The sequence below is a fragment of the Microtus oregoni genome, unplaced genomic scaffold (genome assembly GCF_018167655.1).
Source record: "Microtus oregoni isolate MIOR12 unplaced genomic scaffold, Mior012 000002F_ref0000024, whole genome shotgun sequence".
In the NCBI taxonomy this organism is placed as follows: domain Eukaryota; kingdom Metazoa; phylum Chordata; class Mammalia; order Rodentia; family Cricetidae; genus Microtus; species Microtus oregoni.
In genome coordinates, this window is record NW_024543061.1 from 66,245,799 (window position 1) to 66,272,392 (window position 26,594).

Genomic DNA, 26,594 nt, shown 5'->3' on the forward strand with positions numbered 1-26,594 from the left:
TGACCAGACTGTACTCCTCTGACTAGGCCTGTCTGTGAGCATTATCAGCCTTGCTTCTCAGAACACTGGGAACAGTAACAAGAAGGACTTAGGACTTAGAATAAAGGAGACAACCTTGAGAAACTCAGAGCTGGTGCCACAAGAGGACACTTGCAGGGCAGGCTTGCCACACCTTTTCTTTAATCCCCCTTCGACTGTCTGTACTGACTGTAATCATCTATGTCACAAACAATCTGTCTATCGTCCTTCTAAGCTCAGAGACCCCCCAAAAGGAGGATGCTGAGCTCCCTAGGTTTTCGGGCCCCTTTAACTCATTTGCACTGACTCTGAAACCAGACAGCAAGTGGCAGACTTCACGGCTACCATGTCAAAACACACAACAGCAGCAGAAAAACCAACACTTGTCCCAATGGAGTCGCATTTTATTTCTTGGTATCAAAATAAAAAGGATGAGTTCTCAAATGCGTTCTTTCAACGTCATTAAAATGCTTCTCTGAAAAGTCACAAGAAATATTTATGGGGAAAGAAAGAAAGAAAGAAAGAAAGAGGAAAGGAAAGGAAAGGAAAGGAAAGGAAAAGAAAAACTATGTGCTGGTCTTCTAGAACATTCTCTATCCTAGACACAAAGCTCCAATAGCACAGGAACATGAACAGCTTTTTCAGGGTCTCTGACCCCACGTGTGCTAAGAAAAGATGACCCCAACTCTTTTGCAATTTAAAGTATATCTTAAGAACACACCCAAATATTCTTCATGTGCATCGCTGTACAAACATGCACTCATCAGCCATAAAAACAATATTTGCCCCATACACATGTAAAGTAAATTTGGAACGTAGGGATAGGGAGGGCTATGGAATCCCACGGGATCCGGGCTATTTAAAGTCATTTTTTGTTTGAGTTATTCCTCTGCTGGGTATAGAAAACTGGTTAGGAATACATCCATCTCACAGAGCCCACCACTTCAACAGCTCCTGCGTCATGGAATGTGATACTTCTTAAAAATAGGTGACCCTTGGGGTTATGCAAAGAGGAGGGAAAAAATGGAGACCTTAGAGCTTAGGGAGGTGGGGAGGGTGAAAAGGAGAAAGGCAAACTTCCATAAATCAGTGACCAGGTGGGCTTAAAATACTCTGTGGTATAAAACAGATGCCCAGGCTCAAGAGGACCACCCATCCCTGTTCCTAGCTCCACTGTCACCCGTCTCTTTATAAATCTGTTTCCCGGCTAGTGTCTAGACAGAGGGCATATAGGGACCTTCGCAAGTCCACGTTACTCTTGGCCTTGAGGTGACACTTTTCCAGGGGGCAGCTGCCCCTTCTGATACTGTCAGAATTCTCCAGGGAACCCCCAGTCTTGCAGAAGGAGGCCTTGCTGCTGCTGACCTTCCGCTGACCCCCTGTGTCCAGCCCAGACTCATGCCTCTGGTTGCCTTGCTCCTCCTTCAGGGCAGCCTGCTCCTCGTGGTCAGTCTCCCGATGATAGAAGTAATTAAAATTGGAGACAATGACAGGTACAGGCAGGGCAATGGTGAGGACCCCAGCGATGGCGCATAGTGAACCCACAATCTTGCCTCCCACCGTGATGGGCCTCATGTCCCCGTAGCCTACAGTGGTCATGGTGACTACTGCCCACCAGAAGGCATCTGGGATACTGGAGAAATGGGACCCCTGGTTGTCCGCCTCTGCGAAGTAGACGGCACTGGAGAAGAGGATGACTCCGATGAAGAGGAAGAAGATGAGCAGCCCCAGCTCTCTCATGGACGCCTGCAAAGTCTTACCCAGGATCTGCAGCCCCTTGGAATGCCGGGAGAGCTTGAAGATGCGGAACACCCGGACCAGGCGGATCACCCTGAGGATGGCTAGGGACATGGCCTGCTGCCCGTTCTGACCACTGCCTCCTGGCTGTTGCTCTGCCAGCTCGGTGCCCAGGGTGATAAAGTAGGGGAAGATGGCCACAATATCAATGATGTTCATGATATTCCTAGAGAACTCAGCTTTGCTAGGGCAGGCAAAGAAGCGCACAAGCAACTCAAAAGTAAACCAGATCACACATGTAGTCTCCACAATGAAGAATGGGTCAGCCAAGGTCCTAGGCAGGAGTGGTGCCACTGTGGGGCCAGAGGAAGGGGCGCCGGCCCCGCTGCCATTGGCCCCTGGGGCGGGGACTGGGGGCTGGGGCTTCACTGGCGGGTGGCGGAGCAACTCCCGTTCATCCCTGAACTCAGGCAGAGTCTCCAAGCAGAAGGTGATGATAGAGATAAGGATGACCAAGACCGACACGATGGCGATGGCTCTTGCGGACCCGGAGCTTTCTGGGTATTCGAAGATTAGCCACACCTGGCGCTGGAACTCGTTGCGGGGAAGGGGCTTCTCCTCCTCCTTGATGAAGCCCTCATCCTCCCGGAAGCGCTCCATGGCCTCGTCCCCCAGCTGGTAGAAACGGATCTCATCTGCAAACACATCCAGCGAGACGTTGACCGGCCTACGCAGGCGGCCCCCTGACTGGTAGTAATAAAGGATGCCATCGAAGCTGGGCCGGTTGCGATCGAAGAAGTACTCATTTCTCAGGGGGTCGAAGTAGCGCAGGCGCTTAGCTGGGTCCCCCAGGAGGGTATTGGGAAACTGTGCCAGGGTGCCCAGCTGCGTCTCAAAGCGCAGCCCAGAGATGTTTATGAGGACACGCTGGTGATGGAGCGACCCTGCGCCCTGTGGAGCCTGGTCCTCCTCCATTGTGCCCAGGCCAGGGTCGCCTTCTTCCTCCTCATTATCGGCAGATGGCTCTCTAGGCTGTGGCAGCTTCCGAGGCAGAGAGGGCAAAGGCCTCCCCACTTGGTCCTCATCCCCTGGCGTGGCTCGCCCCCTCGGTGAGGGTTCTTTGGACTGATTACTGAGCCCAGCCGTCGGAGGGAACACACACTCTCCCCTGAGGGTCTGCGCACAGCTTGCCCCTGCCTCCCCTCCTCCTCTGAGTGTCATGGCACTGCCGTTCTCCAGAGGCACCAGGGAGATCTCCATGACCCAGGGGCAGGGGGCATGCTGCGCCCCAGAAACCGACCTCCACACCCCCAACTCACTCACGCTCCGCGCCTTGCTTTGGGCTTCTCTCCAGCCGAAAGCCCAGCTGTCTCTGGTCTGGCTAGGATAGCTGGCCAGATCCCCTTGCCTGGTCCTGACGTCAAAAAGCCTCTGCCCCTACTCCCAGCCTCTCTGTGTGTATTCCAGCAGCTGGTTACCAGGCAGCAGAAAAGCCTTCTTGCTGCAGACGCAGCCTTCAGCAGCCCCTCTCTGGTTGAGCTCCCCGGCCTCCGCCCTTTGTGGCTCCCTCCTCTCCTCCTCCCCCTCCCTTTTTCTCCTCTGGGGACAGAGTCAGAGAGTGTCTCTCCGGAGAGTTCAGCTGGGGCCCCGCTGAAAAACGGACGGGAAGGGGAGGAGGCAGCGGGAGGAGCGAGGAACAGGTTGTTCCAGGAGTGCTGAAACTCCCAGGGCAACAGGATGAGAATAGCTTCAGGATCTCAGATCACCTGGGAACGCACTGAAAGCCAAGAGGACACCAGAGGATGGGAACTGCTTTAGATGGAAGGGAAAGGCTTTTAGCTGAGTCTGAGAATGAGAGACTAGAGAGAGTCCTTTGTATATTGTTTCTTTTGAACCGTGGTTCTCAAACCTTCCTAATGCTGCGACCCTTTAATATAGTTCCTTATGTCGCGGTGACCCCCACCACCACAAAATTGCTTCGTTGCTAGTACATAACTGAAATTTTGTCAGTGTTGGAAATCGTCGCCATGTAAATACTTTGAAAGACAGAGGTTTATCCATGGGTCGCCACCCATAGATTGAGAACTACTGCTTTAGAATATTACCAGCCTCCTTTCTTAGGAAAGAAATAGACTGGAGAGGAGTGGTGAACTGTGTGTATGTGGAGGGGGGGGAAGGAGAAATAGGGAGGAAGGAGGGAGGGAGGGAGGGAGGGAGAGAGAGAGGGAGGAAGAGGGAGGGAGGGAGAGAGGGAGCTCTTCTGGTCTTCCTGCACACCCATTGAAAGGTAGGAGGCTGAGACCTCCCAGCACCCCTTGAACCTGGTTTTCAGCCCAGACATTGGTGATCTGATCTTCAGGCTCAGGGACAGCCCCATCAAGAGAGAAACTGTCTGGTCTCGTGAACCTGCATCCTACACTATCCCTCCAAACTCTCCACCAAATCCTCAACTGTTAAAAAAAAAAAAACATGAGAGGAGATATAAATTTATAAATCCTGGTGGGGAAAGAGTGTGCAGGGGAAACTCTGGGCTAGTAACTAGGAGCTGCATCTAGACCAGTGTAAGGAGAGGGACGTGGAGAATGTCTAGGAACTTACTTGTTTTTGGCATGTCTGCCTCATCTTACTCTGTAAGTAAGTGTCATTACTACCTTCAACATACAAAGAAAGTGAGGCACAGAAAGACTGACAAAATTCCATAGGTGCACAGAAATAGAAAGCAATAAAGCTATAATTCAAATCCAAGCCGCTGGAGTCATGCCTGTCCGTATCTGTCCCAAGAGCATTCTCTTCCATTGCAGGAGGCAGTAGGATGGCAGAGATAATATATAGTCCTAGGCACCTATAGATTCCAGGGTCCCCTTGCCTCCTGCAGCCTCTCTACCTTTGTTTTTAGTCCATGGGGCTATTGTGTGCATCAAAAACCAAGAGGAGGATTTTTCAAGGCATGCCTGGCAACTCCAGATACAGCCGCCTCCAGATGTTTCTTAGTTTTGTATTGCTGTGAAGTTGATGCTGTTCTGAATGTCTACTTATATATAATTGTCTATTTCTTTTCCTGCATATTGTTGGAGATTCTACTCCAGGGATGTCATAGCCTCTTGGCTGTGAATGGGTCCATACATGTCTGTGTCTTGGAAACTTGATGCAGAGTTCGTTGGAACAGCAAGAGGCACACAAACTTGTGTCAGCCCTGGAAATGCACGTGGGTGTGATTTTTTTTAAGGACATGCATAAGGCAGTTGCTGGGAACTGGGTTCGAGCAGATGTTTGGTTGCGGATGACTTTGTGTATGTGTTCTCTACAAATGTGCAGGGCTGAGGATTGGGCCTGGATGTGAAAGGCGGTTTGTGGCTGCATCAGTGGCTAACCTTAGGGTCTTGTGCTCTCTACACCTTGGCTTCCTTTTTCTTTATTTATTGAGGAGCTGAGGATCTAGTCTAGGACCTTACACACGCTGGGACAAGCTTTGTTCTACTATATAACACCTGCAACCTCCTCTTTACAGATACTTAGGTTCCTCCCTGCTGGGATGGAGAGGGTGAGGTCAGAGACCCACAGCCTTGTCTCTAGTCACTGACTTGTGCATCTTGTACATACAAGGATGGGTTTTATTGGTTCATATGGTCAACCCTTGAGCTCCCCAGGGGGATGAGTTCTCTGGAGCTTATCTTCCAGCAATCTTTGGGAAAACTATCTCCTAGAGAATAGAAGGACAGGACGCAAGCACATTAGCCAGGCCTCCTTTGTTCTAAATCTGCTTCTTATATACTTAGCAGTTCCCCTAGACTTCTTGCTTAGTTACCTATGGGTGTCACAGGTGGCAGCCATACAGGCAGGCTGATGCAACCACCCTTCATGACTGAAAGGAAAGTCATCTGACAGCTCCTAGGCTTGGGAACCCTCAGCCTCTATCTCTGACTTGGCTTTCCTATAAAGACCACTTTCCTCCTGGGCAGCTTTCTGCACAGCAGGCTCACAAAGATCTGGTTTCTGCTCCTGCACCTAGAATCCCACTCACACTTATTACTCTGGATCACCAAGGAGCTAGCCAAGTCTGACTTTCCCTGCTCAACTGTTATTCTCTCCTTTCATACCCCAGCACTGTGGTCTCAAGACTGGCCTCCTGCCATTCCTGTTCGTTATCATCACTCCGAGATGGTCCCCCCTTGCCTTTGACACAGCACATGATTGCAGTAGGCTTTCCCTTCTATTCAGGTAGCTGTAGGAAACTATAACAGGAGGTGTCTCTCGAGCCTGCCAGTTCCCAAATAACCACTCGGAGACTTAATGTTAACTGCAAACAGGGCTGGAGAGATGGCTCAGCCGTTAAAGGCTGGGCTCACAACCAAAAATATAATTGCAAACTATTTGGCCTATTAGCTCAGGCTTATTATTAACTAGCTCTTACAACTAAAATTAACCTATTTCTATTATTCTGTATTTTACCCTAGGCTTGTGACTTATTACCTCACCTCTTGCTTTTCATGTGGCTGCTGATGTCTCCCAGACTCCATCTCCTATTCCCTTCTATCTCTGCTTGGATTTTCTGCTTAGCTGTCTCCTGACTAACTATTGGCCAAATCAGCTTCTTTATTAACCAAACATATGGTAAAGAAACATATTCACAAGATGCAGAAGGGCCTCCCACATCAGGAAACACACCTTTCACAGTGTTTTGTGACTCACCACCCTAGGGTCCTGTCGAAAGGTAGACTCTGGGGCGGCATGGATCTTAGACTGTAGCTTTAGACAAAGCTCCTAGGCGGTGCCAATGCAGCTGTCTGGAGGTCACACCTTGAATAGCAACCTCATTCAGATAAGATTCAGATGATGACCTTAAGGAATTCTCTGCAACACCTCACCATTTTCCCAGGATAAAATGTACAGAGAAAAGGAAAGGACAGTGATTCCTAAGAGTGGTCCTCCTAGACCATGGGAAGCCTTGGCAAGACTGCATAACCAAAGAGAGAAGTTACAAGGAGGGTATTGAAATGAAAGAGCACCGGGGCTAGAGGAGAAGGGAGAGAGAAAATAGAAAAAAGTGTTCTAAATGTCAACTTTATTAAGCCATTATTAACAGAGTCAATAATGGTACTGCACATCTTTAATCCCAGTACCTATAAGGTAGAGGCAGCACAGTTGAGGCCAACCAGGGCTACACAGCAAGAGTTTATCTTACAAAACACCCACTAAGCCAGACATGGCACATACCTGAAGATCCAGTACTTGGGAGGAGGAGGCAGAAAGATCAAGAGTTCAAAAGGTCACCCTTAGCTACATAGACAATTCAAGGCTTACTTGGGCTAATGAGATAAAACTGAAAACTATTCATTTACTTAATTAATGTTTACTGCATGCAAGCTATGTCCCCAGTGGATAAGTAATACATTAACGACCAAGGCAGGTGATACACCCCAAGGTAGGAAAAACACACTGATGCCTAATTTTACTTTTCTTATTTAATTCCAACTTTGAGAGATTCCTCACAGAACACAGGGTGCTGTAAGAACAGTGGGGTTCAGGCTCTTTTTGGAACCTAGAGAGGCTTTCCTGAGGGAGTGAGCGGAAGATGGGCTGTTTAGGTGGAAGGACGACTATGACTTTAGAAAGGAAATCCCAGGTCTGGCTTGAGGACCAGATAAAAACGTTAATGGAGCTGACACAGCAGGCTGAGGAAAGGTTCTGTGAGACTGGCCAGGCAGGTGGATGGAAGCCAGTTCGTGAAGGAAGAACCATGTCTTACCATCTTCCCAGCCCTAGACCAGGAGCGCCTTCTCTCCACACTTAGGCACTTCTCTCGTGTCTCGATCGAAGCAGCTGTGTTGATGTGCCTGTCTTTCATTCCTCCTGTGCGTGATTTCGCCTCTCCCCACTTCACTCTGCTCCCTCTAGAATGCATCTTTGTCTTTCTGCTTAAGGAGGTGTATGTGAGCACCTACATTTGGTTCCAACCACTCATTATCTAACTATCTGTCTGTCTATCTATCTATCTTTTATCTATCTATCTATCTACCTACCTATCATCTATCTGTCTGTCTGTCTATCTATCTATCATCTATCTATCTACCTACCTATCATCTATCTATTTGTCTATCTATCATCTATCTTTCTATTTATCTATCTACCTACCTATCATCTATCTATCTATCTATCTACCTACCTATCATCTATCTATTTACCTACCTATCTATCTATCTACCTATCATCTATCTGTCTATCTATCTGTCTATCTATCTATCATCTATCAATAGACAAGTAAATATATAAGTAGGTAAATGAGAGAGAGAGAGTTGAAGAGAGAATGTGAACTAGGCTATGCTTTACTAACTTCTGACTTCTTACAAAATTATACATTGTGTGAACTCTATATTATACATTTTAGTGAAGATACACTGATTGCAGCTGAGCTAATAACAAATGCAGCTATTGGGTCAGGCAGGCAGGAAGGGGAAAGTGAGGGACAGAAGCAAAGGTGATTTCTAACAATAGCGAACACTCACAGAGACTGAGGAGTTGATATCTAACCAGATAAATGTAAGAGCCATTTAGATGACCAAATAGGGCAAGGAGTAAATTAGGTTTGCTCTGACCCTTAGCTCAGAGCAAATTAAATTACTAAATTATTTATTACCAAACAAGTCACATCAACTTCGTGGGTAAAAACAATATTGTGGGTAAAATTCCAATTTAGCATGTTGGATTACATAACTTAACTCCTATATAGTCATTATAGTTCTGTGTACTATATTAATATAATGCTATTACATTAATATAACCCCAAACATGGAGACCTATATATTCATCTAGATCTAGGCAGGAGGACTCCCATTACTGAGCAAATTTTAAATGGACAGAAAGAAACAGAAATAACATTTGGTTCTAGTTACAGCACCAGGTATCAACTGCGCCTTTCCACAGTGGAGGGGCGATCCACAAGAGACCCTCATCAGAAATGTTTGCATATCTGCAAACAAGTTGAAGATGCGTACCCAGGGAGCCAAGTCTTAGAACTCAGGCCTCTTCCAGCTCTCCCATTCAAGGAGGTGGACCAGAGACTGTTTTGCTGGAACAATAGCTCTGGCAGATTCCACCATCAAACTGAGAGATGCTGAATTTGGGGCTACATCTTCCTTGCTCTTTGATCACTCTTAGAAGGAACTCTCCCACATTATCCTGCTCACATGCATGTCCCTTGTCATCGAAATTCCCCTCCCTCCAAAATAGCAACTAAACAAAACCACTACCCTTTCACACAGATCAGGGCAGCATCTTTTTGAGGAGTTGTCCAGAGAAGGCAAAGCAACCTTAAGACTTCCCTGTCTGCACCAGTGAGAGCCCAATAGAAATCAATCTGTTTGAAATCTACCAAAGTATTTTTTTCTTCTCTGATAAATAAATAAAAGTTGATCAATGATCAAAGGTAGTTTGGGTTTTACTATTTTTATAAAATATACAATTCTATGCCACACTAGAAAGATACATGATCAAGCAATCATTGACAACAGAATGGTGATATTATTCTCTTGTGTAATCTTCTGTCCCAGACACATTTCCCTCCTCCACGTGTAACATGAATGGTGATATTATTCTCTTGCATAATCTTCTTTCCAGACACATTTCCCTCCTCCACATGTAGCATATGCATAAAGGAAGGGAGAAGGTCTCCTTCCTCTCCACCTCTTCTCTCCTCATTGCCCCTCAATCCAGCACCATGGAAGGAAGCCCTGGAAGCAACCTCCCTTTCCTGTTTGAAAAAGCACAGAAGTGGAAGGAAACAGAACACACAAGTCAGATGCATGCAGGCTGGAGACACAGGTCTTTCCCTTGCCTGTGGAGAGATGGGAAACAAGTAGGGTGGTCATGGAAGGAGCATCCTAGGAGAGTGAGGGGGGAGGGGAAAGAGATTATGCCTCCATTGACCCAGATTCCAGTTTGGAAGGATTAAGATGAGAGGCCATTCACAAATTAATGCTCACATCTGGAGTTTGGCTCCCTCTCCCACCCCTTCCTTTCTGCCTCCCTACACAGTGATAATCACGGAATAAATTCATTAATGGGTCCAGTGCATTTCCAGAGGACAAACAGAGCATAATGTGACCTAAATACACAGTAGCCGGAAGTTCATGGAGCAGCTGGCCTTGGTGAGTCCTGAGTGTCTTGCTTTCTCCTGGGCTTCCCATGGTCACCCCTCCTCCACTGGCAAACTGCAGGTTAGAGCTGAGTTGCGAGTATTTCTCTTTCTCTATTATCCCTCTTGTCTTCTCCCAAACTATCTAACCACAGCCCCTACTCACATAGGGTGAAAGCCTTCTATGAGATCATTAGGCAATAATTTCCCTATTGTGGAAGGTTAGGGATGGTGGAATTGTATTTTCAATTTTCCAATTCTAACTATAATTCATGTGCATTTAGCATATTAGATCCACTGACTTTTTCAGCTCACTGCAATCTGTATCAGAAGATGTGTTTTTGAATCTTGGTGAGGTTATCAAGAAGCATGACAAAAGCATTTTATTGAAAAGCAGCTAAGCACATGTAAGATCCCTTGGCTGTTGTAAATCTGGAGGAAACATGAGGATGGTAACAATTCATGGGCAATACTCATCTCTGTATCCATTTCCTCTCAGTATGCTTATCAAAGTAAATCCTTTTTATTTTGATTTGGCAAAACCTCGCACCAATCGTGGCAGAGTCCTGAGGCCCAGAGGTGTTGAAGCAGCTGGTCTTAGAGGTGCAGTGGTCATCAGCTTGCATGTTACTCCAGTGTCATTCATTGACCAGCAATACTGGATGAAACCGAAGCATCCTGGGAAGTGAGTTTCCCAGTGCCCTCTCCACACATACTGCATTGGAATATCTGGAGATGGGCTCAGGAACCAATGTTATAGGAAGTTCCTACATGATCCGGATATCCACTAGAGCTAGAGAGGACTTCCCAGAGAGCCTGTCCACTCAAGAGCCTGCTCTTTTTACTGGAGGTGCATAGTGGACTGGAACTGGGGCTGGGTCGCGAATTCTCCTGTGTGCAGGATGGGGATCTTGATTGAAGCAGACCTGGGCAGAGACTCAGCAATCCCACATATGATATCTCATTTTCCTTGTGTGAAGACACTATGAAAACAGCAGTAAACACTACTTCCCATAGAGTTTCTAAGTATCAACTGTCTCAGAAGCCACAGTGCTCAATGTGTTTATCGACACTAGTCAATCTGCCCCATTCGACTATAACAAGCATCTGCTGGCGCCACACCCATTAACTGTTCACAGTGACTGACACTGTCACTAGTGGCCTCTCCCTGTGCTGACACCATGACGCAGCTGTGATTCTCGGCGTTAGTGGAAAGTTGGGAAAAGTGAATCTTGGGATATCAGCTTTAGCATGGGAGACCCTGATGGAAGGTATGGGGTAAGAGAGAGTTTCGTTGCCTTCGTTAGGGTTCCTATTACTGTGATAAAACCAGAACCAACTGGAGGATTAAAGTGTTCATTTCTGCTTACAAGCCTCAGAGGATACTCCGTCACCGAGAGAAGTTGGGACAGGAACTCAAGGAAGCAACACATAGGCAGGAATAGAAGCAGAGACCTTGGAGCAATGCTACTTACTGACTTGCTTCCTATGGATTGCTCAGTTTAGTTTCTTACACCGTCCAGGACCACCATAAAGGGTTGGACCCTCCCACATCCATCATCAATCAAGAGAAGACCCAACAGGCTTGCCTATAGGTAGATTTTATGGAGGCATTTTCTCAATTGAGGTTTCCGCCTCTCAGAGGACCCTAACTTGTGTCATCGGAGATGTTGGCATCTTGATGTTGACATCATCTGCGCTAGGTCTTTCGAGGTAGCATCAGCTTTCTGTTGCTGCTATAACAAACTTCCAAGAATAAACTCAGTATTTTGCAGTTCCAGAGGCTAGAAGTTCAAAACTACCTTCTTCGATCTACCATCAAAATTTCAGCAGGTCTGAAGTTTTTCAGGGACTCTAGAAGCATTTATTTTCTGGTCTGCTCCAACTTCTCAGGGCCACCTGCACCCCCTGGCTAATGGCCCCCATGTCATCATCCACATATAACTTCTGTTTTGTTATACCTCTTATCCTGACCCATCCTCACCCTCTTCTCTCTTATGAGAATGTAATTACATTCACTCCATCCATCTCATCCAAAACATTTCCTAATTGATGGTCCTTAAAATGAACTCAAGTTCGTAAGGTCCCTTCTACCATCTAAAGTAGCATGTTCAGAGGTTCTGGGGATGAAGATGCGGACATCCTTAATGGATGACTTATTGGACTGTCACACGGTTCCGATCCCAGGGAGCATGTCTGGTGATTTGGAATTTAACTTGGAAAGCTGCAAGGGATATAAGAGGTGAGCTTGTCAAATAGCCTATTACAGTCGTGAAACATGGTGATGTTTGCTCTGATGAGGGATCGGAGAGTCTCCAAACCCAGACACATAAGATCCAGCTTAGTCGGTAGTATCCCCCATACCTCCTCAATGATGAACAGTGACCCCAAAGACTAACTTATCCCATGCCTACTCCTTAAAGGCAATGCGTGTGGCTAGCCTACAGATTGGGATCCTGGTCTCCCATTACCGCCACTGCCTATGAAGCGAGAGGCAGCATGATTTCTTACACATAGCAATCATTTCCTTTTCTCATAAAGATGCTAATCAGGAGAAGGGCAATTATCTCAGTGGCCGTACCAGCTTTTTGGCATGACATTATTGACTGCTTGAAATTATGTGGTATTCATCTGCTGCTATTTTAATGTCTGTCTTCTCTTTTCCCTCAACGGCTCAGCCCACTGATGGATTCCACCCTCCTACCCTGCTTTGTTTTAGTAATCTGGGGAGAAACACTGACGTATTTTCAGTTGGCTGAAGCTGCTAGCAGGACTCTGATACTAAGGGCTGTGATCATGGATCGTAGTCTGTTGGCTGGTGGCCAGCCACCACCCACTGGAGCTCTCAGAAGGCTTCACCTTTCCTTCTACCAACAAAGAGATTGCTGACAACAGTCCCTGTGTCTGGCTGCGTGAGCTACATGGTCCTTTAGAACCCTGGGATTATTCTACTAGATTAGTGGGAGTCATTTCCCGACCTCGTGAGATGCAAACTTACAGCTCAAGCCAGAGCGCGCGCTCTCTCCCTCTCTCTCTCTCTCTCTCTCTCTCTCTTTCTCTCTCTCTCTCTCTCTCTCTCTCTCTCTTCTCTCTCTCTTTCTCTCTTCTCTCTTTCTCTCTTCTCTCTCCCTTTCTCTCTCTTTCTTCTCTCTCCCTCTCTCTCTCTCTTTCTCTCTTCTCTCTCCCTCCCTCTCTCTCTTTCTTCTCTCTCCCTCTCCCTCTCTCTTTCCCTCTTCTCTCTCCCTCCCTCTCTCTCTTTCTCTCTCCCTTTCTCTTTCTTCTCTCTCCCTCTCTCTCTCTCTCTCTCTCTTTCTCTCTTCTCTCTCTCTTTCTCTCTTCTCTCTCCCTTTCTCTCTCTTTCTTCTCCCTCCCTCTCTCTCTTTCTCTCTCCCCTATGTGTGTGGTAGTGGGGGGAAGAAGGCTACTAACACTTTGGGGGGTTAAAGAGCATGCATTTGGGAGACAAAGCCCAAGGCTGGAATGCCCCCGTACACTTCCTGTTTTGTATTTTTTTATTTTTAATTGTGTGTATACATGTGTGTCTCTGTGGGGGTGTTTTTATAGGAGTACAGCTGTCCTTGCAGGTCAGAAGGTGTCGGAAGCTGGGGCTACAGATGGTTGTGAGCTGACTGAAGGGGGTGCTGGGAACTCCGGTCCTCTGCTTGGGCAGTGTGTGTTCTTAACCACTGAGCCATCTCTTTAGCTTCCCCAGTCTGTACTTCTTATTATTAGTTACATGGTGTGGATAAGTAAATTAACCTATCCAAACCTTTGTTTTTCTTTCTATAAGATGGAAAAGATAGTACCGAGTTTCTAGGTTATCTTGGGTCCGTGTAGAATACGTGAACTGAGCGGTGCAGTCATGATGTTTGGTTTTCATCTCGGTGTCCAATAACAAGACCTCTAAGAGCCTTGGAATCTTCAAAATGGTGGATTTTTCTCAATAACAGCAAGTGGTCTGAAGACTGAAGTCCCTAGGGAGCTTCATGGGGGCTTGTCACTGGAAGAACTAAGGCAGGACTTGAGAGCTAGTGGGGACTAGGAGGACAGACAGACGGACGTCAGTTTGTTACTCACACCTAACAACTTCATCAGCTATGTCCATGCAATGAAATCTCCATGAAAATGTCAGAGTTGAGTCCAGGGAGCTTGCATGCTGAAGACATATGGGTTCCTGGAGTGTGCTCAGCAGCATCCAGGCCTTGTCCTGTGACTCTCTTTATCTGCAGTCTTTAGACTGAATAGGTTAATACATGAATTTCTCCAAGGCCCATAGGTCAGTCTGGAAGGGGGCTGTGGGCATCAGGATTCCCAACCACTGGGCCAGAAGTCCAGCTGAATCAGCCTGGGTTTACAGTCGGGCCCTCACCCTCTGTATCTGACCCTATCTCCAAGTAAACTGGGTTGGAACAGAACGCTAGCGCCAACACAGTCAATGCTGAGAGGTGGGTGCTGCGAGTGACCCTACTTTATAGATCTGGAGACCGGAGTGTTAGTTCAGATAAGGAAGTGGGGGAGGGTCTTGAGGGGCAAATGGCAGGGCCATGGCCATTCCTGGTGGTAGGGGTGTCATTAGGGCTTTTCTGCAGAACTGAGGCCAGAGGAAGGTCTTTGTTTGTTCTAACTTTCTTCTTCCACCAAGCCCTTGGCTCCCTCAAGTCAGTGAAATGGAGACAAGTCAGTGTCCTGGTGTGGGTAATGAGACAGTCACCAAAGACTGGGACATCCACACAGTAAAGGCTGGGAGCCAGTTTCCTGCCATTTCACAGCGTCTTAACTGAGACAGCACCACCTGCTGGCTGCTCTCTGGCAGGCCAGCTCCAGCCCAGGAAGGAAAGCAGGCATGAGAAAGGAAAGGAACTCAGGCCCCCCTCCCCCAGGAGTGCTTTGCAAACACTAGAAATGAAATGAGATTGTGCACCAAGATAGAACTCCGCTGCCAAGGGGCACAGCTGAGTACGCACCTCATGACAGATATTACTAAAGACTCCATTTTACTCAGGAACTTCCTTGGCAGGACTCAGCGCTTGACCCTATTGCCTTCCAAGCACTTTTAGGGACTAGGCTCTAAAATGAGACGAGCCTGGCCTCCATTGGCGTTCCTTTATACTCTGAGTCACCTTGAACAAATCACTTGACCTCTGAGCCTCTCAGGCTCACTTCTCTCATTTGCAAGAGAAGTGTCTGGTTTGTGCACGGCCAAAGGCTTGTACATCCAAAGGCTCACACACCCACAGGCTTGTACACCCGCAGGCTTGCACACTCACAGGCTCGCACACCCACAGGCTCGCACACCCACAGGCTAGCGCTACATCCTTTGGAAGCACAGGAAGGAAGGAATGTGGCACACCTTTGATCGGAGGGTGGCTCTGACTTCCTCACTGACCTCATTACTGCTGCAGAGGGACAACCAGGAAGTCAAAGCAGTGATCCTGGGACTTCCACTTTAAACAGTGTGTGTGGATGGGGAGGTTAGTTTGAAAGTCAAAAAATGTTCAATCGTATAATATAGATTGATGTTTAGAAAATAAAAAAAAAACATTATTTTTATACACAGGAAAAAGTGAACTTTAATATATCCCTAATTAAAGTAAAGATCAGCTCTCCCACCTGCCTCAGGCATTGATGGGCAAGGGAAGGGGCATCTTTCTGCCACCCGTGCCGCCATATGACAGATGAGTGATGGGGACAGCTCTTCCATGCTCACAACTTCGGGGCCAGCTCATCCACATCTCCACCAACAGGATGGCTTGATTCTATCGGGTTGCCCTGGCGATGCTCAGGGCTGGCTCCTCCAAGTGCTGCAGCTAGTGGGAGACAGTGGTAGCTCTCTTGCTCTTATGACCTTGGGGCCAGCTCACTCACCTGCCTCGGGTGTTCACGGTGTGTGTGTCAGGAGACTTCTATGTGTGAACTAAATGAAGATCAACCATTTCTCACCAGTCCCGTTATTCCTCGGTAGAAGCTTGTTGCACAATTTACATTCAGAGTTCTTAGTGCCTCCCACTGAGACAGGAGAAGCATCAATCTTAGATAATTTTATTTGCCGATATTTATAGAAGAAACAATTGAACAAAGAAAAAACCCCACAGGTTGACAAAACAATTCTGATCCATGCATATGTCCCTTTCTGCCCCCCTAACCTTGTACTATGGAATCAGAGAACTACAGAGACACGTGTGTAGAGGGTGGTGAGCCCATAGCTAGGTGGGGGAGGGGGTAACTGTTCACAGCCACATTGGAAACCACGTAAGTTTCCCATAAGCCAGATAGCAAGGCATCCTTGACTGTGTCCACACCCAGGCCTGTTCTTTACCAGTGGCCATGACCACTATTTGCAGACGCCAAATCTTAGAGGCACATTTGTTGCGATGAAGTCAATGAGCAGTGCAGTGGCCAATGAAAAGACGACAGTCCCTTCCATTAGGGGACTCTATCTAGTAGAGGCAGGAGGTACACAAATAGCTACAAATCTGTGCGAGCAGTGGGTAGGAAGCCTGGTTCCACTGCATTCCTCCTGAACTCCAGAAGGGAAGAGATTCTCCTTTCACTGGATGATCCAGATGATCCGCAGCTCTGGGGGCGGGGTCTGCTGAGCTGAGAGCTGCTCTACCCAGGTCTCCATGGAGACACCTCAGTCCTCAGTCAGCCTCTTCCCGTGTCCCTTGGGAGACGTCTTCTGGTGGAAGCTGAAGAGAAGAAGGATGGTGAGACCAACATGGAAAACCATGGTTGCTTTGAAAGTCATCTGTGAGGGGCACTTGGTGAAAAGATGGCAGAAAGAGTGAGCAGTGACGGCCGTAGACTGATCCTAGAAGAAGGAAAATATAGGAGGAAAAGGGGAGAGCATCAGAAGCCATCCTGAGGAGGGACCACACCCTTCCCTGGGTCCTCTTTTTTAGGCCCCTTGTCCACCAGCAGAAGGAAGACCTCTCACTGTTCAGAAAAAAAGCCTCCAGCCCCAGCCCATGATTCCAGGAATCTTCCCAAACCTTTTCCTTATCAGCCACCCCCATGTGTTGTTCAGTTTCGTCATGCTAGCAATGACGATGAGCCAAGGGACTCCCGCTACCTATGGCAGACACCTCAGACTGCCACCAGTATCTGCCAGTGATGGCCCCTAAGCCTCAAGTTACTCAGGCACCTGTGTCTGGTCAGCAGTCATGGGTCACAGGACATATGCCCTTATGGGTCATCTAGCTGAAGCTCTCACGTTGTAGCTGATGGGAATGAGCCCTGGGCACCCTCTAAACATTTCCTGTCATGCTCATTTATTGTGGTTAGCTCAAAGAACAAAGGTGGTAGCTACCAAGACTCCAACATGTAGGAAGACCAAGGAAGACACTGGGATAAGAAAGGCCTGTTCAGGATCATGTATCAACATGACTGTAGCTCAAAGCATAACTGAGGATACAGCTGAGGATCCTGGAGCTAACAGGGTCTTCTCACCAGTCAGAGGATGGAGATGTTTCCCTCACAGCTGGGCACACTCCCACAAACCTGTAGAGAAAATCCTCAGTAAGCTTTCACCTGAGATCTGGCAGGAGCCAGCTAAGCTGACGATGGAGAGCCGGCTGGGGTGCAGGATACTATGTGAGTGTGTGAATTACTCCCCCACCCCCACCCTAGCTCATTCTCTGGGCTATTGACTGAGCTCCTGGAAGGCCACCTTCCCTGCCTCCAGGAGGCGCTAAGAAGCAGCAAAGGTCTGACCTCATGACCCCAGGGAAGGGCCAGCTCTGAGACAAGCTATGCCAGCACAGAGATGTCCATCTCCCAAGCTGTCACTCAGCCCAGCAGCGACCTGCTTCCTCCCGAACCTCCACAGGGACATCACATAACTTCCCAGCCAGAACACACTGGACTCTAGCCCACCAGTTGAAGAGCATGGTACCATGTCAATAAACACGCTGGAAGACCCTGATTTAGGTTCTTGCAGAAGGAAAACCTTGAGAGGGAGAAGGGAACTGTGTCCATTCTTGGGGTCTTCTTTCTCCAGGCTCGTCTCCTCCTGGAACTTCAGACACCCTTTTGGGAAGGACAGGTGATTTAGTTATTTTCCTCAAGGAAAAACTAAAACAAAAGAAAAATGATAGCAGCCAAACATTAGCTTAGTATAATTATGCTATACCAGATACATTATGACTCTAAAATCATTTTAAACAATACATAATTGTGGTGATAATTTGTTTGTGATCTCACAAATAAAGCTTTCCTGAAGATCAGAGTGCGCAGCTAGCCGCTAGTTAGCCATAGAGGCCAGGCAATGGTGGCACACACCTTGAATCCCAGCACTCGGGAGGCAGAGGCAGGGGGTCTCTGTGAATTCAAGGCCACCCTGGGCTACATGAGATTGATTCAGTCTCAAAGATAAACACAGCCAGGTGGTGGTGGCTCACCCCTTTAATCCCAGTATCTGGGAGTCACATGCCCTTAATCCCAGCACTATGGAGGTGGAGACGGGAAGGAATATGGCTGGGCAGAATGAGGAATATAAGGCAGGCGGAGACATCTCAAGGCATTCAATCTGAGGATTCATGGAGAAAGGATCTTGATCCCTTCAGTCTGAGGATTCAGTAGAGTTAAAAAGTCTCTCTAGTGGCTGACTCCTTTACTTCTCTGATCTTTCAGCATGTACCCCAATATCTGACTCTGGGTTTTTATTATTAAAGCCAATCAGAGTACACATAACCGTGTGCAGTTTAAGCTCCTGCAGCCTCTGCCTTACAGATAAGGAAACTGAGGTTCTGGAATTTTAGATGCTGTCCAAAGGCACACAACTAATAAATGGCCAAACTGGGTTTGGGTAGTCTGGTTTCAGAGACTAGGATCCTTCCGACATTTCATCCTTCCTTCTAGAACACAGGCAACAAGACCTGTAAGAGGCTCACAAGAAAGAGGCCCCTCGCTTTCACATTGCCACACATGAGTTACGATCTGATTCATCCACGTGATCCTGTAGACCCTCGGGGTTTCCCAGCCAGGCTCCTCCCCCACTGACGTGTAAAGATGCCTTTGCTGTCAGATGACCTTTGCCATGTATTATCTTTTAGATTGTTCATTTTCCAGTTAATCTAGAATCCCATTGATATCGGGCGGGAGGTACCCACTTCCATGCAGGTGCAGAGATGAAGAGTGAGGAGCCCAAGGTAGGGAGATGCTACCTCCCCAGCATCTCTTTGTCCAGGGACCAGCACCAAGCTCCGACATCCAGCTGAAGGAAAGCACCTGCGGTGATACCTGGAATGACATGCGGACCTGCCTGATAGAGCTCCAGACAGGAGCAGGGGGATACCTGGAATGACATGCGGACCTGCCTGATAGAGCTCCAGACAGGAGCAGGGGGAGGATTTTTTTTTTTTTTTTTTTTTACCTTGCAAGCAATTCCGTGGCATCAGGGAATCAGCAGCACTAGCACACGGTCGCCATCTGCTGAGCGTGAAGGGGAAGTTCAGTGAGACGACATGCTACTGACAGGGCTAGCCAGGGGAGCCCAACTGCCACTCTGCCTGTTTCTATGGGCCTTCTGTTCCCATGGTGTCTACCTGTTTGCAGGCAGATGGCCACTAGCTTGGAAAAGAAGGGGAGAAACTTCTGGGTGATCGCAAAAGGACTTTTGAACATGCCAAGCCTAACCTTGATCGTGGAAGGATTTTTGTTGTTGTTGTTGAAAACTTAGATTGTTAGCCAGGCCTGTAATCCAAGCTCATAGGGAGACTGAATCAGGAAGATTACTAGTTCAAGACTGACTTGGGAGAGTTAGTAAAAGACTCTGTCTAAAAAATAAAAATGAATAAAAATGGAAAGAGCTAATGTGGCAGAGGCCATGTGCCGTGTCCTAGGTTATTCAGTCCCCAACCATGAAAAAGGCTAATAAAAGTAAAGAGGGAAGAAAGGAAGAGAAAAGCAAAGGGGCTTCTCGGTTGCCGCACACAGGGTGGAGGCTGAGACCTGGGCTGGATCTGCTACCCCGGGACCTGTTTTTCTCACACTGGGGCCCTGCCCAGGTCCCATGACCCCACACTCATTTTCCATCCAGTGGCTTATCTGGCCTCAGATTGAACTTTGCAACCCTCTGCTTCCACTTGAAATAGAATAATAGCAATAATGATGTGATTTAGTTAGTGGGTATTGTAGCTCTCCATTTATACATACAAACTGCACCCCAACCCCACTTTCAGGAAAGTTCCATGTCACATGACAAGGAACTGGCAAAACTGACATCCAAACTGGTAAAGTCCAGGGGAGCCTTTCACGGCCCCCAGTTCAGAAGGCTCCAGGGACCCCAGCTCACGCCGGCCGCTCACAGTGGTTCTTCAGGCACGTGTTTTTCTCCGTAACTTCCAGCCATGTGCTCAGTCCCAGCCTCAGCCCCAGCCCCCTGTCGTTAAGAGGCGAGCAGAAGGAACTGTGGTCAGCCAGGAGCCAGGCAGTCATGAACCTGAAGGAGGGGGCAAAGTTGAGGATCACGTCACAAAGTTTGATCAGGACACTGAAACTCATGGCTTTGAAGACTGATACGGAGTGACACTGTGAGAACACTCCACTGTGTCCAAGATCACGTGTGTGTGTGCGCGTGCGAGTGCGTGCGTGCGTGCGTGCATGCGTGTGTGTGTGTGTGTGTGTGAGTGTGTGAAACTGGAGACCACAACTATGAACCCCTCGGGGTATCCACAATGTATGATGTCCTGCTGGGTATCAAGGGATCAAGGGGCTGGGCTGAACTTAAGTTTGCACCTCCATCCTTCCTATACACAAGGAGCTCAAAGTCTAGTTGAGGATGGAAGATGCACTCCAACCTCCAAGGTTGGTGCCTAGAGAACAGGAGTTGTTCTATAGGTCAGAGGCAGACTGAAGATGGACAAACGCCAACAAAGCAGAGGAGATACTGCTTTAAGAATACAGCACCCAAATGCTCTGAGCTCCAGGGGAGCTTTAGGTGGATGGAGATCCCTGACCAGGGATGCAGGCCCCCACCAGAATCAAAGGAAAAGAGGTGGTTCAGGAAGGAGCTGGAGTCTGGTTAAGGAACATGGCTTCTGCCATTGAATGATTTACTATTTATTTATGATAAATGGCAATATTGTATTGGTTCGCTCAATGGTTGTCCATATGAGCACCGTTTTGAGTACCAAGTCACACTGGCAGAACACCTGCCTTCCAGGGTCATGGAAGCCAAGGGAGCTACTGAGGATTCTGTGCAAGAAGCTGGCATGGGTGAGAGGGGGAGTGGCCAAGGTTTAGAGTGGCAGCAGACAGAGTGGCTGGCTCTCCCAATAAAATGACAAGTTCTCTAGGGCATACTTTGTGTCCTGTGAGGTATATGTGTGCCCCACCCAGTACCAGTTACTCTACAGAGCCTACCTTTATTTAAAGAGATTTGCTAAGTCATGGGCCCCGCCTTTTAACTTGGCCTTTTGGGAGGGAGACAGAAATAAGTCACAGATCAGGAGAAAAACCGGAGCCCAGAGGTGGCTCCTCCACAGGTTCTGGAAGTGGCAGAAGGAGGGACAACTATGGCCCTTCAACCTCAGCCAAGTTGCCAGCCACCCACGAAGGTAGTGTAAGATCTTTTGGTGTTTGGAGTGGGTCACTCTGCCATTTTGGCAGACAGTAAACAAATAAGGAAGGAGCAGGCAGGCCTGGCACCATCTGGACGATTCACTGGTTCCTCTAGAGGCTATGGATAAGTAGTCAGAACACCTAGCTCTGGATGGGGTAGGGGTACAGGCTCTACAGCCACAGCACCTCGCTTTGCATCCTGCCCCTGCTCCCTGACATCTGTAATGTGCTTGACCCCTCTGCAGCTTCAATGCCTCCACCGGCAGCGTGACAAGGACCTCTGAGCCCAGTGCAGTTTATTTCTTGTGACTAGCACAAACTGTTACCACCTTTCATGAAAAGCTTTTTCTGACACTCCAGGCCCTTGCCCAGGGGCAGGTGTTGCCCCTCCTATGTGCTTCCAGCTTGTGCCTTTAACTGTTTCCCCTGACTCATAATTACCTAAATCAACTGACATCCCTGCCTTAGTCCCCACTGGGAGCCTCCTGGGGTACGTGCTGTGACTGTCACAGCATAAGCTCCTTGCGAACCTGTGGAATAGTGGTTCCCAAAGATCTGAGGAAAGGCCCATTTGTGGGCTTAGAGAGCTGGACAGAGGTTCGCAGCAACAGGCAGAAATGGTAGTGGCTGTGTGGTCTGGAGCCATGGTGAATTCACACGTCTGTCTAGCCACCAGATCTTAAGCCTACTTCTGGTTAAGATGACTCACCAAGGTTGATCACAGGGGTAGAACGGTCACAGATGAAAAGGAACTCTTAGGCATTACGGTGACTCTTCGAGGGTCTTCTGACTTATCCCTTAGGTGCCCCAAAAAGGACCTACACCTATCAGAATACATGACCTGGAAAGAACAGTGGGCCCAAGTTGTAGGCAAGAGATCCTGCCAGTTCTAAGGGTCCCCCTGGGACTAAAAACCACAGGGCTTACTGCTGCCTGGAGAAGCTGAGAGCTAGGAAGGTTTTTTGATTCTTTGGGAGTGACATAGGTACCAGAAGCCAGGAGTGTCCCTGAATCCAGAGAAGCAGAGAGGGACAATGGCTGTCTGGATGGCAGTTCCACCACCCCCAGCCCTCCCTTAGCTGGCTCCAAAGCAAGCTCAGCCCCACCTCTTAACCTCAGAATGTCAGGTAGGCCGAGTGAACAAATGAACATTCTCATTGCCCAGCACTATCTCCTACCTCTGTTGTCTGAGGCCTGGACTTGTGTATTCCACAGCTTTCCAGGGTATGCCAAGGCAGCACCTGTAAGTAGAAGCAGGGTTTGTATCTTGTCTAAACCCTTGATGCCTGCACTTCCTGCCTCCTTCCTTGAGTCTATGACTCTCCTCCCCACCTCCTTGACATGGCCACTGGTTTCTGGACTTGCTTTGGGATATTGGACATGCACCGTCCATACACTGCAAAGCATGTTATTGGCCACATTGGTCCTTGTGTCCACCCTTGGTTGCTCTATTTGAAATTTGCAGTCTATGGCAGTGGCTTCGAGATGACAGGATTCAAGGGACAGGGTTAGAGATAAGTGCGTCAAGTAAGGGGTGGAGGTCAGGGCCACGCAGGCACAGAGGAGCCCCCTCTTCTGTTTTTCTCTCGTCTCATACTTTAAGGCTGGCTCCGATGGAGCATCCCTGACTCCTTCCACCTCCCACAGAACCCTCTGGTCCTTCGCTGTTTACTTACTCCTAAAGAGGCTGCTCTTGGCTCCTCGGTGAGCGAGCGCCACCAGGATTGTTGTTCCAGCTGTGAAGGCTGACAGGAGTCCGGCTGAAGCATCCTCTGGCCCCACCTCACCTGGAAGCTCTCTGACCCTGTGCTCTGGTCTGCTGGTGAGTCCTATCCCCTCACACACTCTCAGGCATGCACACATACACATACATTCACACGCCCACACGCATTCACACACTCACATGCAGGCCCACAGATGTGAGCCTGTTCCACCTTGACTGGAGGTCAGAGAGTTTGAGCTTATGTTTGCTCTTTCAAAGCTGTTGACGTCAGGTGTGGTTGCTTGGTGTTTTGGACACCAAGATGGCCCATAGAGGTGGATCTGCTCCACTCTGACCAAAGGTCAGAGAATTCAAGCCTATTCTTTGCTCCTTCTTTTAAAATAGGAGGATTTGATATTGTGAGTGGCTGCCTACAGGATACTTGGTCTAAGGTGTGTTCACTGCATATTCCTGCCGCTAAATGCTTTACTCAGGAAATAATGGCTTGATGTCTCAAGTACTGAAGCAAGCAACTGTTCTGGTTGTCCTTTGTGTCATGGTAAAGCTGTCTTTTGCTTTCTTCCCCCACTTCTGTATAGGGGTATAAAAGTGTATGAAAATTAAACACAGGCGAATTCAATATTCACTATTCACCGAGTTGCCCTCCCAGTACTATCCTATGTCTCTGTATTTCTTTCACATCCGTGTTCCTCCTACCTAACATTCCTAATCTACACACCCTACCCTGGAACGTAAGAACTTGTCATGGCTGAACGGTGGCAAAAGTTACTCCATCTGTGGACACAAAGCCATCTGTGTCCACTCTTACTATTCACCCTGCTTTTCTTAAAGTCAAAGAGAATAAGAGGCACCAGAGGAACAGGGGACAGGGGTCAGGAGGACCTCAGGATAGACAGCACCACAGGAGGCGGACAGTCTTCTACCGTCCCGGTGTGGACTGTCTCAGAACATCATCTCTTGCAAAGGTGCTCTTACCATGTAGGCATCAACTCAAGACTGACCTGGGCTACATGACAAGATCTTGTCTCAAAATATAATAAAATATAAATAAATAAACCATCAAAGTAAAATCAGTGGCACTACCTAGAAGCTGTGTGCATGGGCCTCTCCAGCGCCCTGTGGCCTGTCTGACCCTGCGTAAATCCTGGCTTCCTGTCCCAGTGTTGAGTCTGTTTCTTCCCTGCCCCTTTCTCACAGAGATGAAGGATCAGGCCTCTGTCTGTCTTAACCTGTGGAATCCTTATCTCTCCTTCACTTCCCTGTGTAGCAATGACCTGCAGGAAAGTTGTAGTCACTGCAAACTCCGAATCTCCTCTTCCTCCCACGACTTCCCCTAATCCGCACCTACAGAGCAGAGATTTAAATGGCTGTCCATAGACCTCTCCTACACACATTCACCCATTTCAAAGACAAAGGACAGCACCCCAGTTTAGGAGCCAATGCAGTCTGTGAACACTTGCATCTGGCGTTACAGTAACCCCGGGGCATCTTCTCCTACCAGGCTCTTTACGAAATAGTACCTCAGTTTCCTCTTTTGACAGACTGTGCACTGTAGCCCTGTAAAGACACCAAGGACCACGGCTAGGAACTCTCCAGTTTCTACACCTGGGGCCAGGACAATGGCACGATCTCAGGATGTGGAAAAAAACAGTGACTGCCTGGAACCATGCCGGGCTGCACCTGCCGGGCTGCACACTCCTGTGGGTACACACTGCGTTTGCAGTCACCCCTGTGTGCCCTTGACACTGCCTGCACAGATTCTCAGCTGGTCTCCAACCAGAACACAAGTCCTTGTACCCGTCACCATCCTATCATGTGCCACTGCCTACCCCGAAGAATCACATTTGAAGGCTCCAAAAGTGTCTGCAGGTGGCCCTTGCTCCAGAGCCTCCCGGCCTGAGACCTGTGTACTGCTCTGCGCATGGGCCAGTCTCATCCTCTCGTGCCCTGACACTCACTACCTGCTTCTCCATGTCTGACAACTCACATCCTGCTTCGTGTTAACCCAAGTCCCTTGTCCATCTGCAACAAAACCTCCCACTGCTTCTGCTCTTGTTCACACCCATGACAAGCATTGTCAGTACCATGCAAAGTCTAATCCTAGAGACAGGCTGTGAATTCCCTGTGGGGACTGGATCACTGGCTACCCTGAATAGCCTGATGCAAGCATCCTAGGACCAAATCCTGGAGATAATGCTCTTGGAAGGTAAAACTCTGCCATCTGAAGGCTGGGTGCCATCCGCTGCCAGCCCTGGGTCTTCACACTCCCAATCCTTACAATTGCCATGGCAGTCTTGGGAGACCGCCATGCAGGACCTGAAATCCTGAGAAGTCACATTACTCTAGGGATAGCAGGTCAGTGCAAGAGAATTGGGCTAGATGTCTCCCAGGAAGTCCAGTGCTCACTGAGCCCCCCCCCATTAAGTGCTCCCATCGGCTTATGGGCCATCCACACTAGGGAGAGGTGTGTCTACTGGCATTCCACGCTGAGGAGGAAGTGTGATTAAATGCTGCCCAAGATCTCTGTCCACCCCAAACAAAACAGTAGAAAGACCCTCATGCTTTGCCCCCAGCCCTGCTTAGCCCACCTGCTCTCAGAACAGCTACTGCAGCCCGTGGGGAGATCCTTGGTCATCTGTCTTACCGCTGAGTGGCTTAAGTCATCCCTGGGGTCCCCAGGTAAGACATGGTTCTTCCCTGAGGCAGAGAACGAGAAACTGTACCTACAATAAGCTTTCACTAATGAGGGAAGCGAAGCACAGAAAGGTTAGGGAACTTGCCCAACATCACACAGTTTGTGAGGCTGAGATTTAGGTCCAGACAGTCTGGAGGTCAGAGATACACACTTGGTAAGTGGGATGCACTGTGCTCACTGGGTCAGGGACTGTCCTTCAGGGTGGAGAGTAATCAACCTTGATGCACATTCAAAATAGTCCTTTTTCTGTTGGATCTGACAATCATCCAGTGCAAGCATCCATAAAGCCCTTCCTTTTCCCCCTTCCTCTCCCTCCTCCTGCTCCTCCTCCCCCTTCCTCCTCATCTTTCTCCCTCTTCTTCTCCCCTCCTCCTGCTCCTCCTCCCCCTACTCCTCCCACTTCTCTCCCTCCTTCCCTTCCTCCTCATCTTTCTCCCTCTTCTTCTCCCCTCCTCCTGCTCCTCCTCCCCCTACTCCTCCCACTTCTCTCCCTCCTTCCCTTCCTCCTCCATCCTCCTCCCTCTTCTTCTCCCCTTCTCCCCTCTTCCATCCTCCTCCCTCCTATTCCCTCCTCCTTTTTTTCCTCTTTCCTTCCTCCTTTTCCCCTTACCTCCCTTCACCCCCCACTACTTTGCCTCCCTCTCTCCTGCATTCACACCCTCCTTCCCTCCGCTATTCCCTCTCTTTCTCCCCCCTTCTCTCTCTCTGCCCCTTTCTCCATCCCAGTT

General features: G+C 48.5%; 1 protein-coding gene and 1 long non-coding RNA gene across 4 annotated transcripts; both read right to left on the reverse strand.

The window, feature by feature from the left end:
* Positions 1-406: 406 nt before the first annotated feature.
* Positions 407-3,215, reverse strand: Kcna5 (potassium voltage-gated channel subfamily A member 5). The gene has a single exon (XM_041637363.1). It carries the CDS (start codon positions 3,013-3,015, stop codon positions 1,207-1,209), a length of 1,809 nt encoding a protein of 602 aa, XP_041493297.1. The 5' UTR covers positions 3,016-3,215; the 3' UTR covers positions 407-1,206.
* A 14,564-nt stretch (positions 3,216-17,779) lies between these two features.
* Positions 17,780-25,206, reverse strand: LOC121466282. 3 transcript variants are annotated; one of them, XR_005976758.1, is made up of 5 exons: positions 23,125-25,206; positions 22,627-22,689; positions 19,260-20,327; positions 18,997-19,126; positions 17,780-17,914 (listed from the first exon to the last, which is right to left on the reverse strand). It is a non-coding gene; the product is annotated as an uncharacterized LOC121466282 (long non-coding RNA). The 3 variants fall into 3 exon arrangements; XR_005976755.1 differs by lacking the exon at positions 23,125-25,206 and having other exon boundaries at positions 22,627-22,744; XR_005976756.1 differs by lacking the exons at positions 22,627-22,689; positions 23,125-25,206 and adding an exon at positions 22,158-22,284.
* Positions 25,207-26,594: the final 1,388 nt, after the last annotated feature.

What these genes read in the sequence shown, in the direction of transcription:
- Kcna5 (XM_041637363.1), bottom strand. Translation starts at nt 3,015, where the DNA reads ATGGAGATCTCCCTGGTGCCTCTGGAGAACGGCAGTGCCATGACACTC.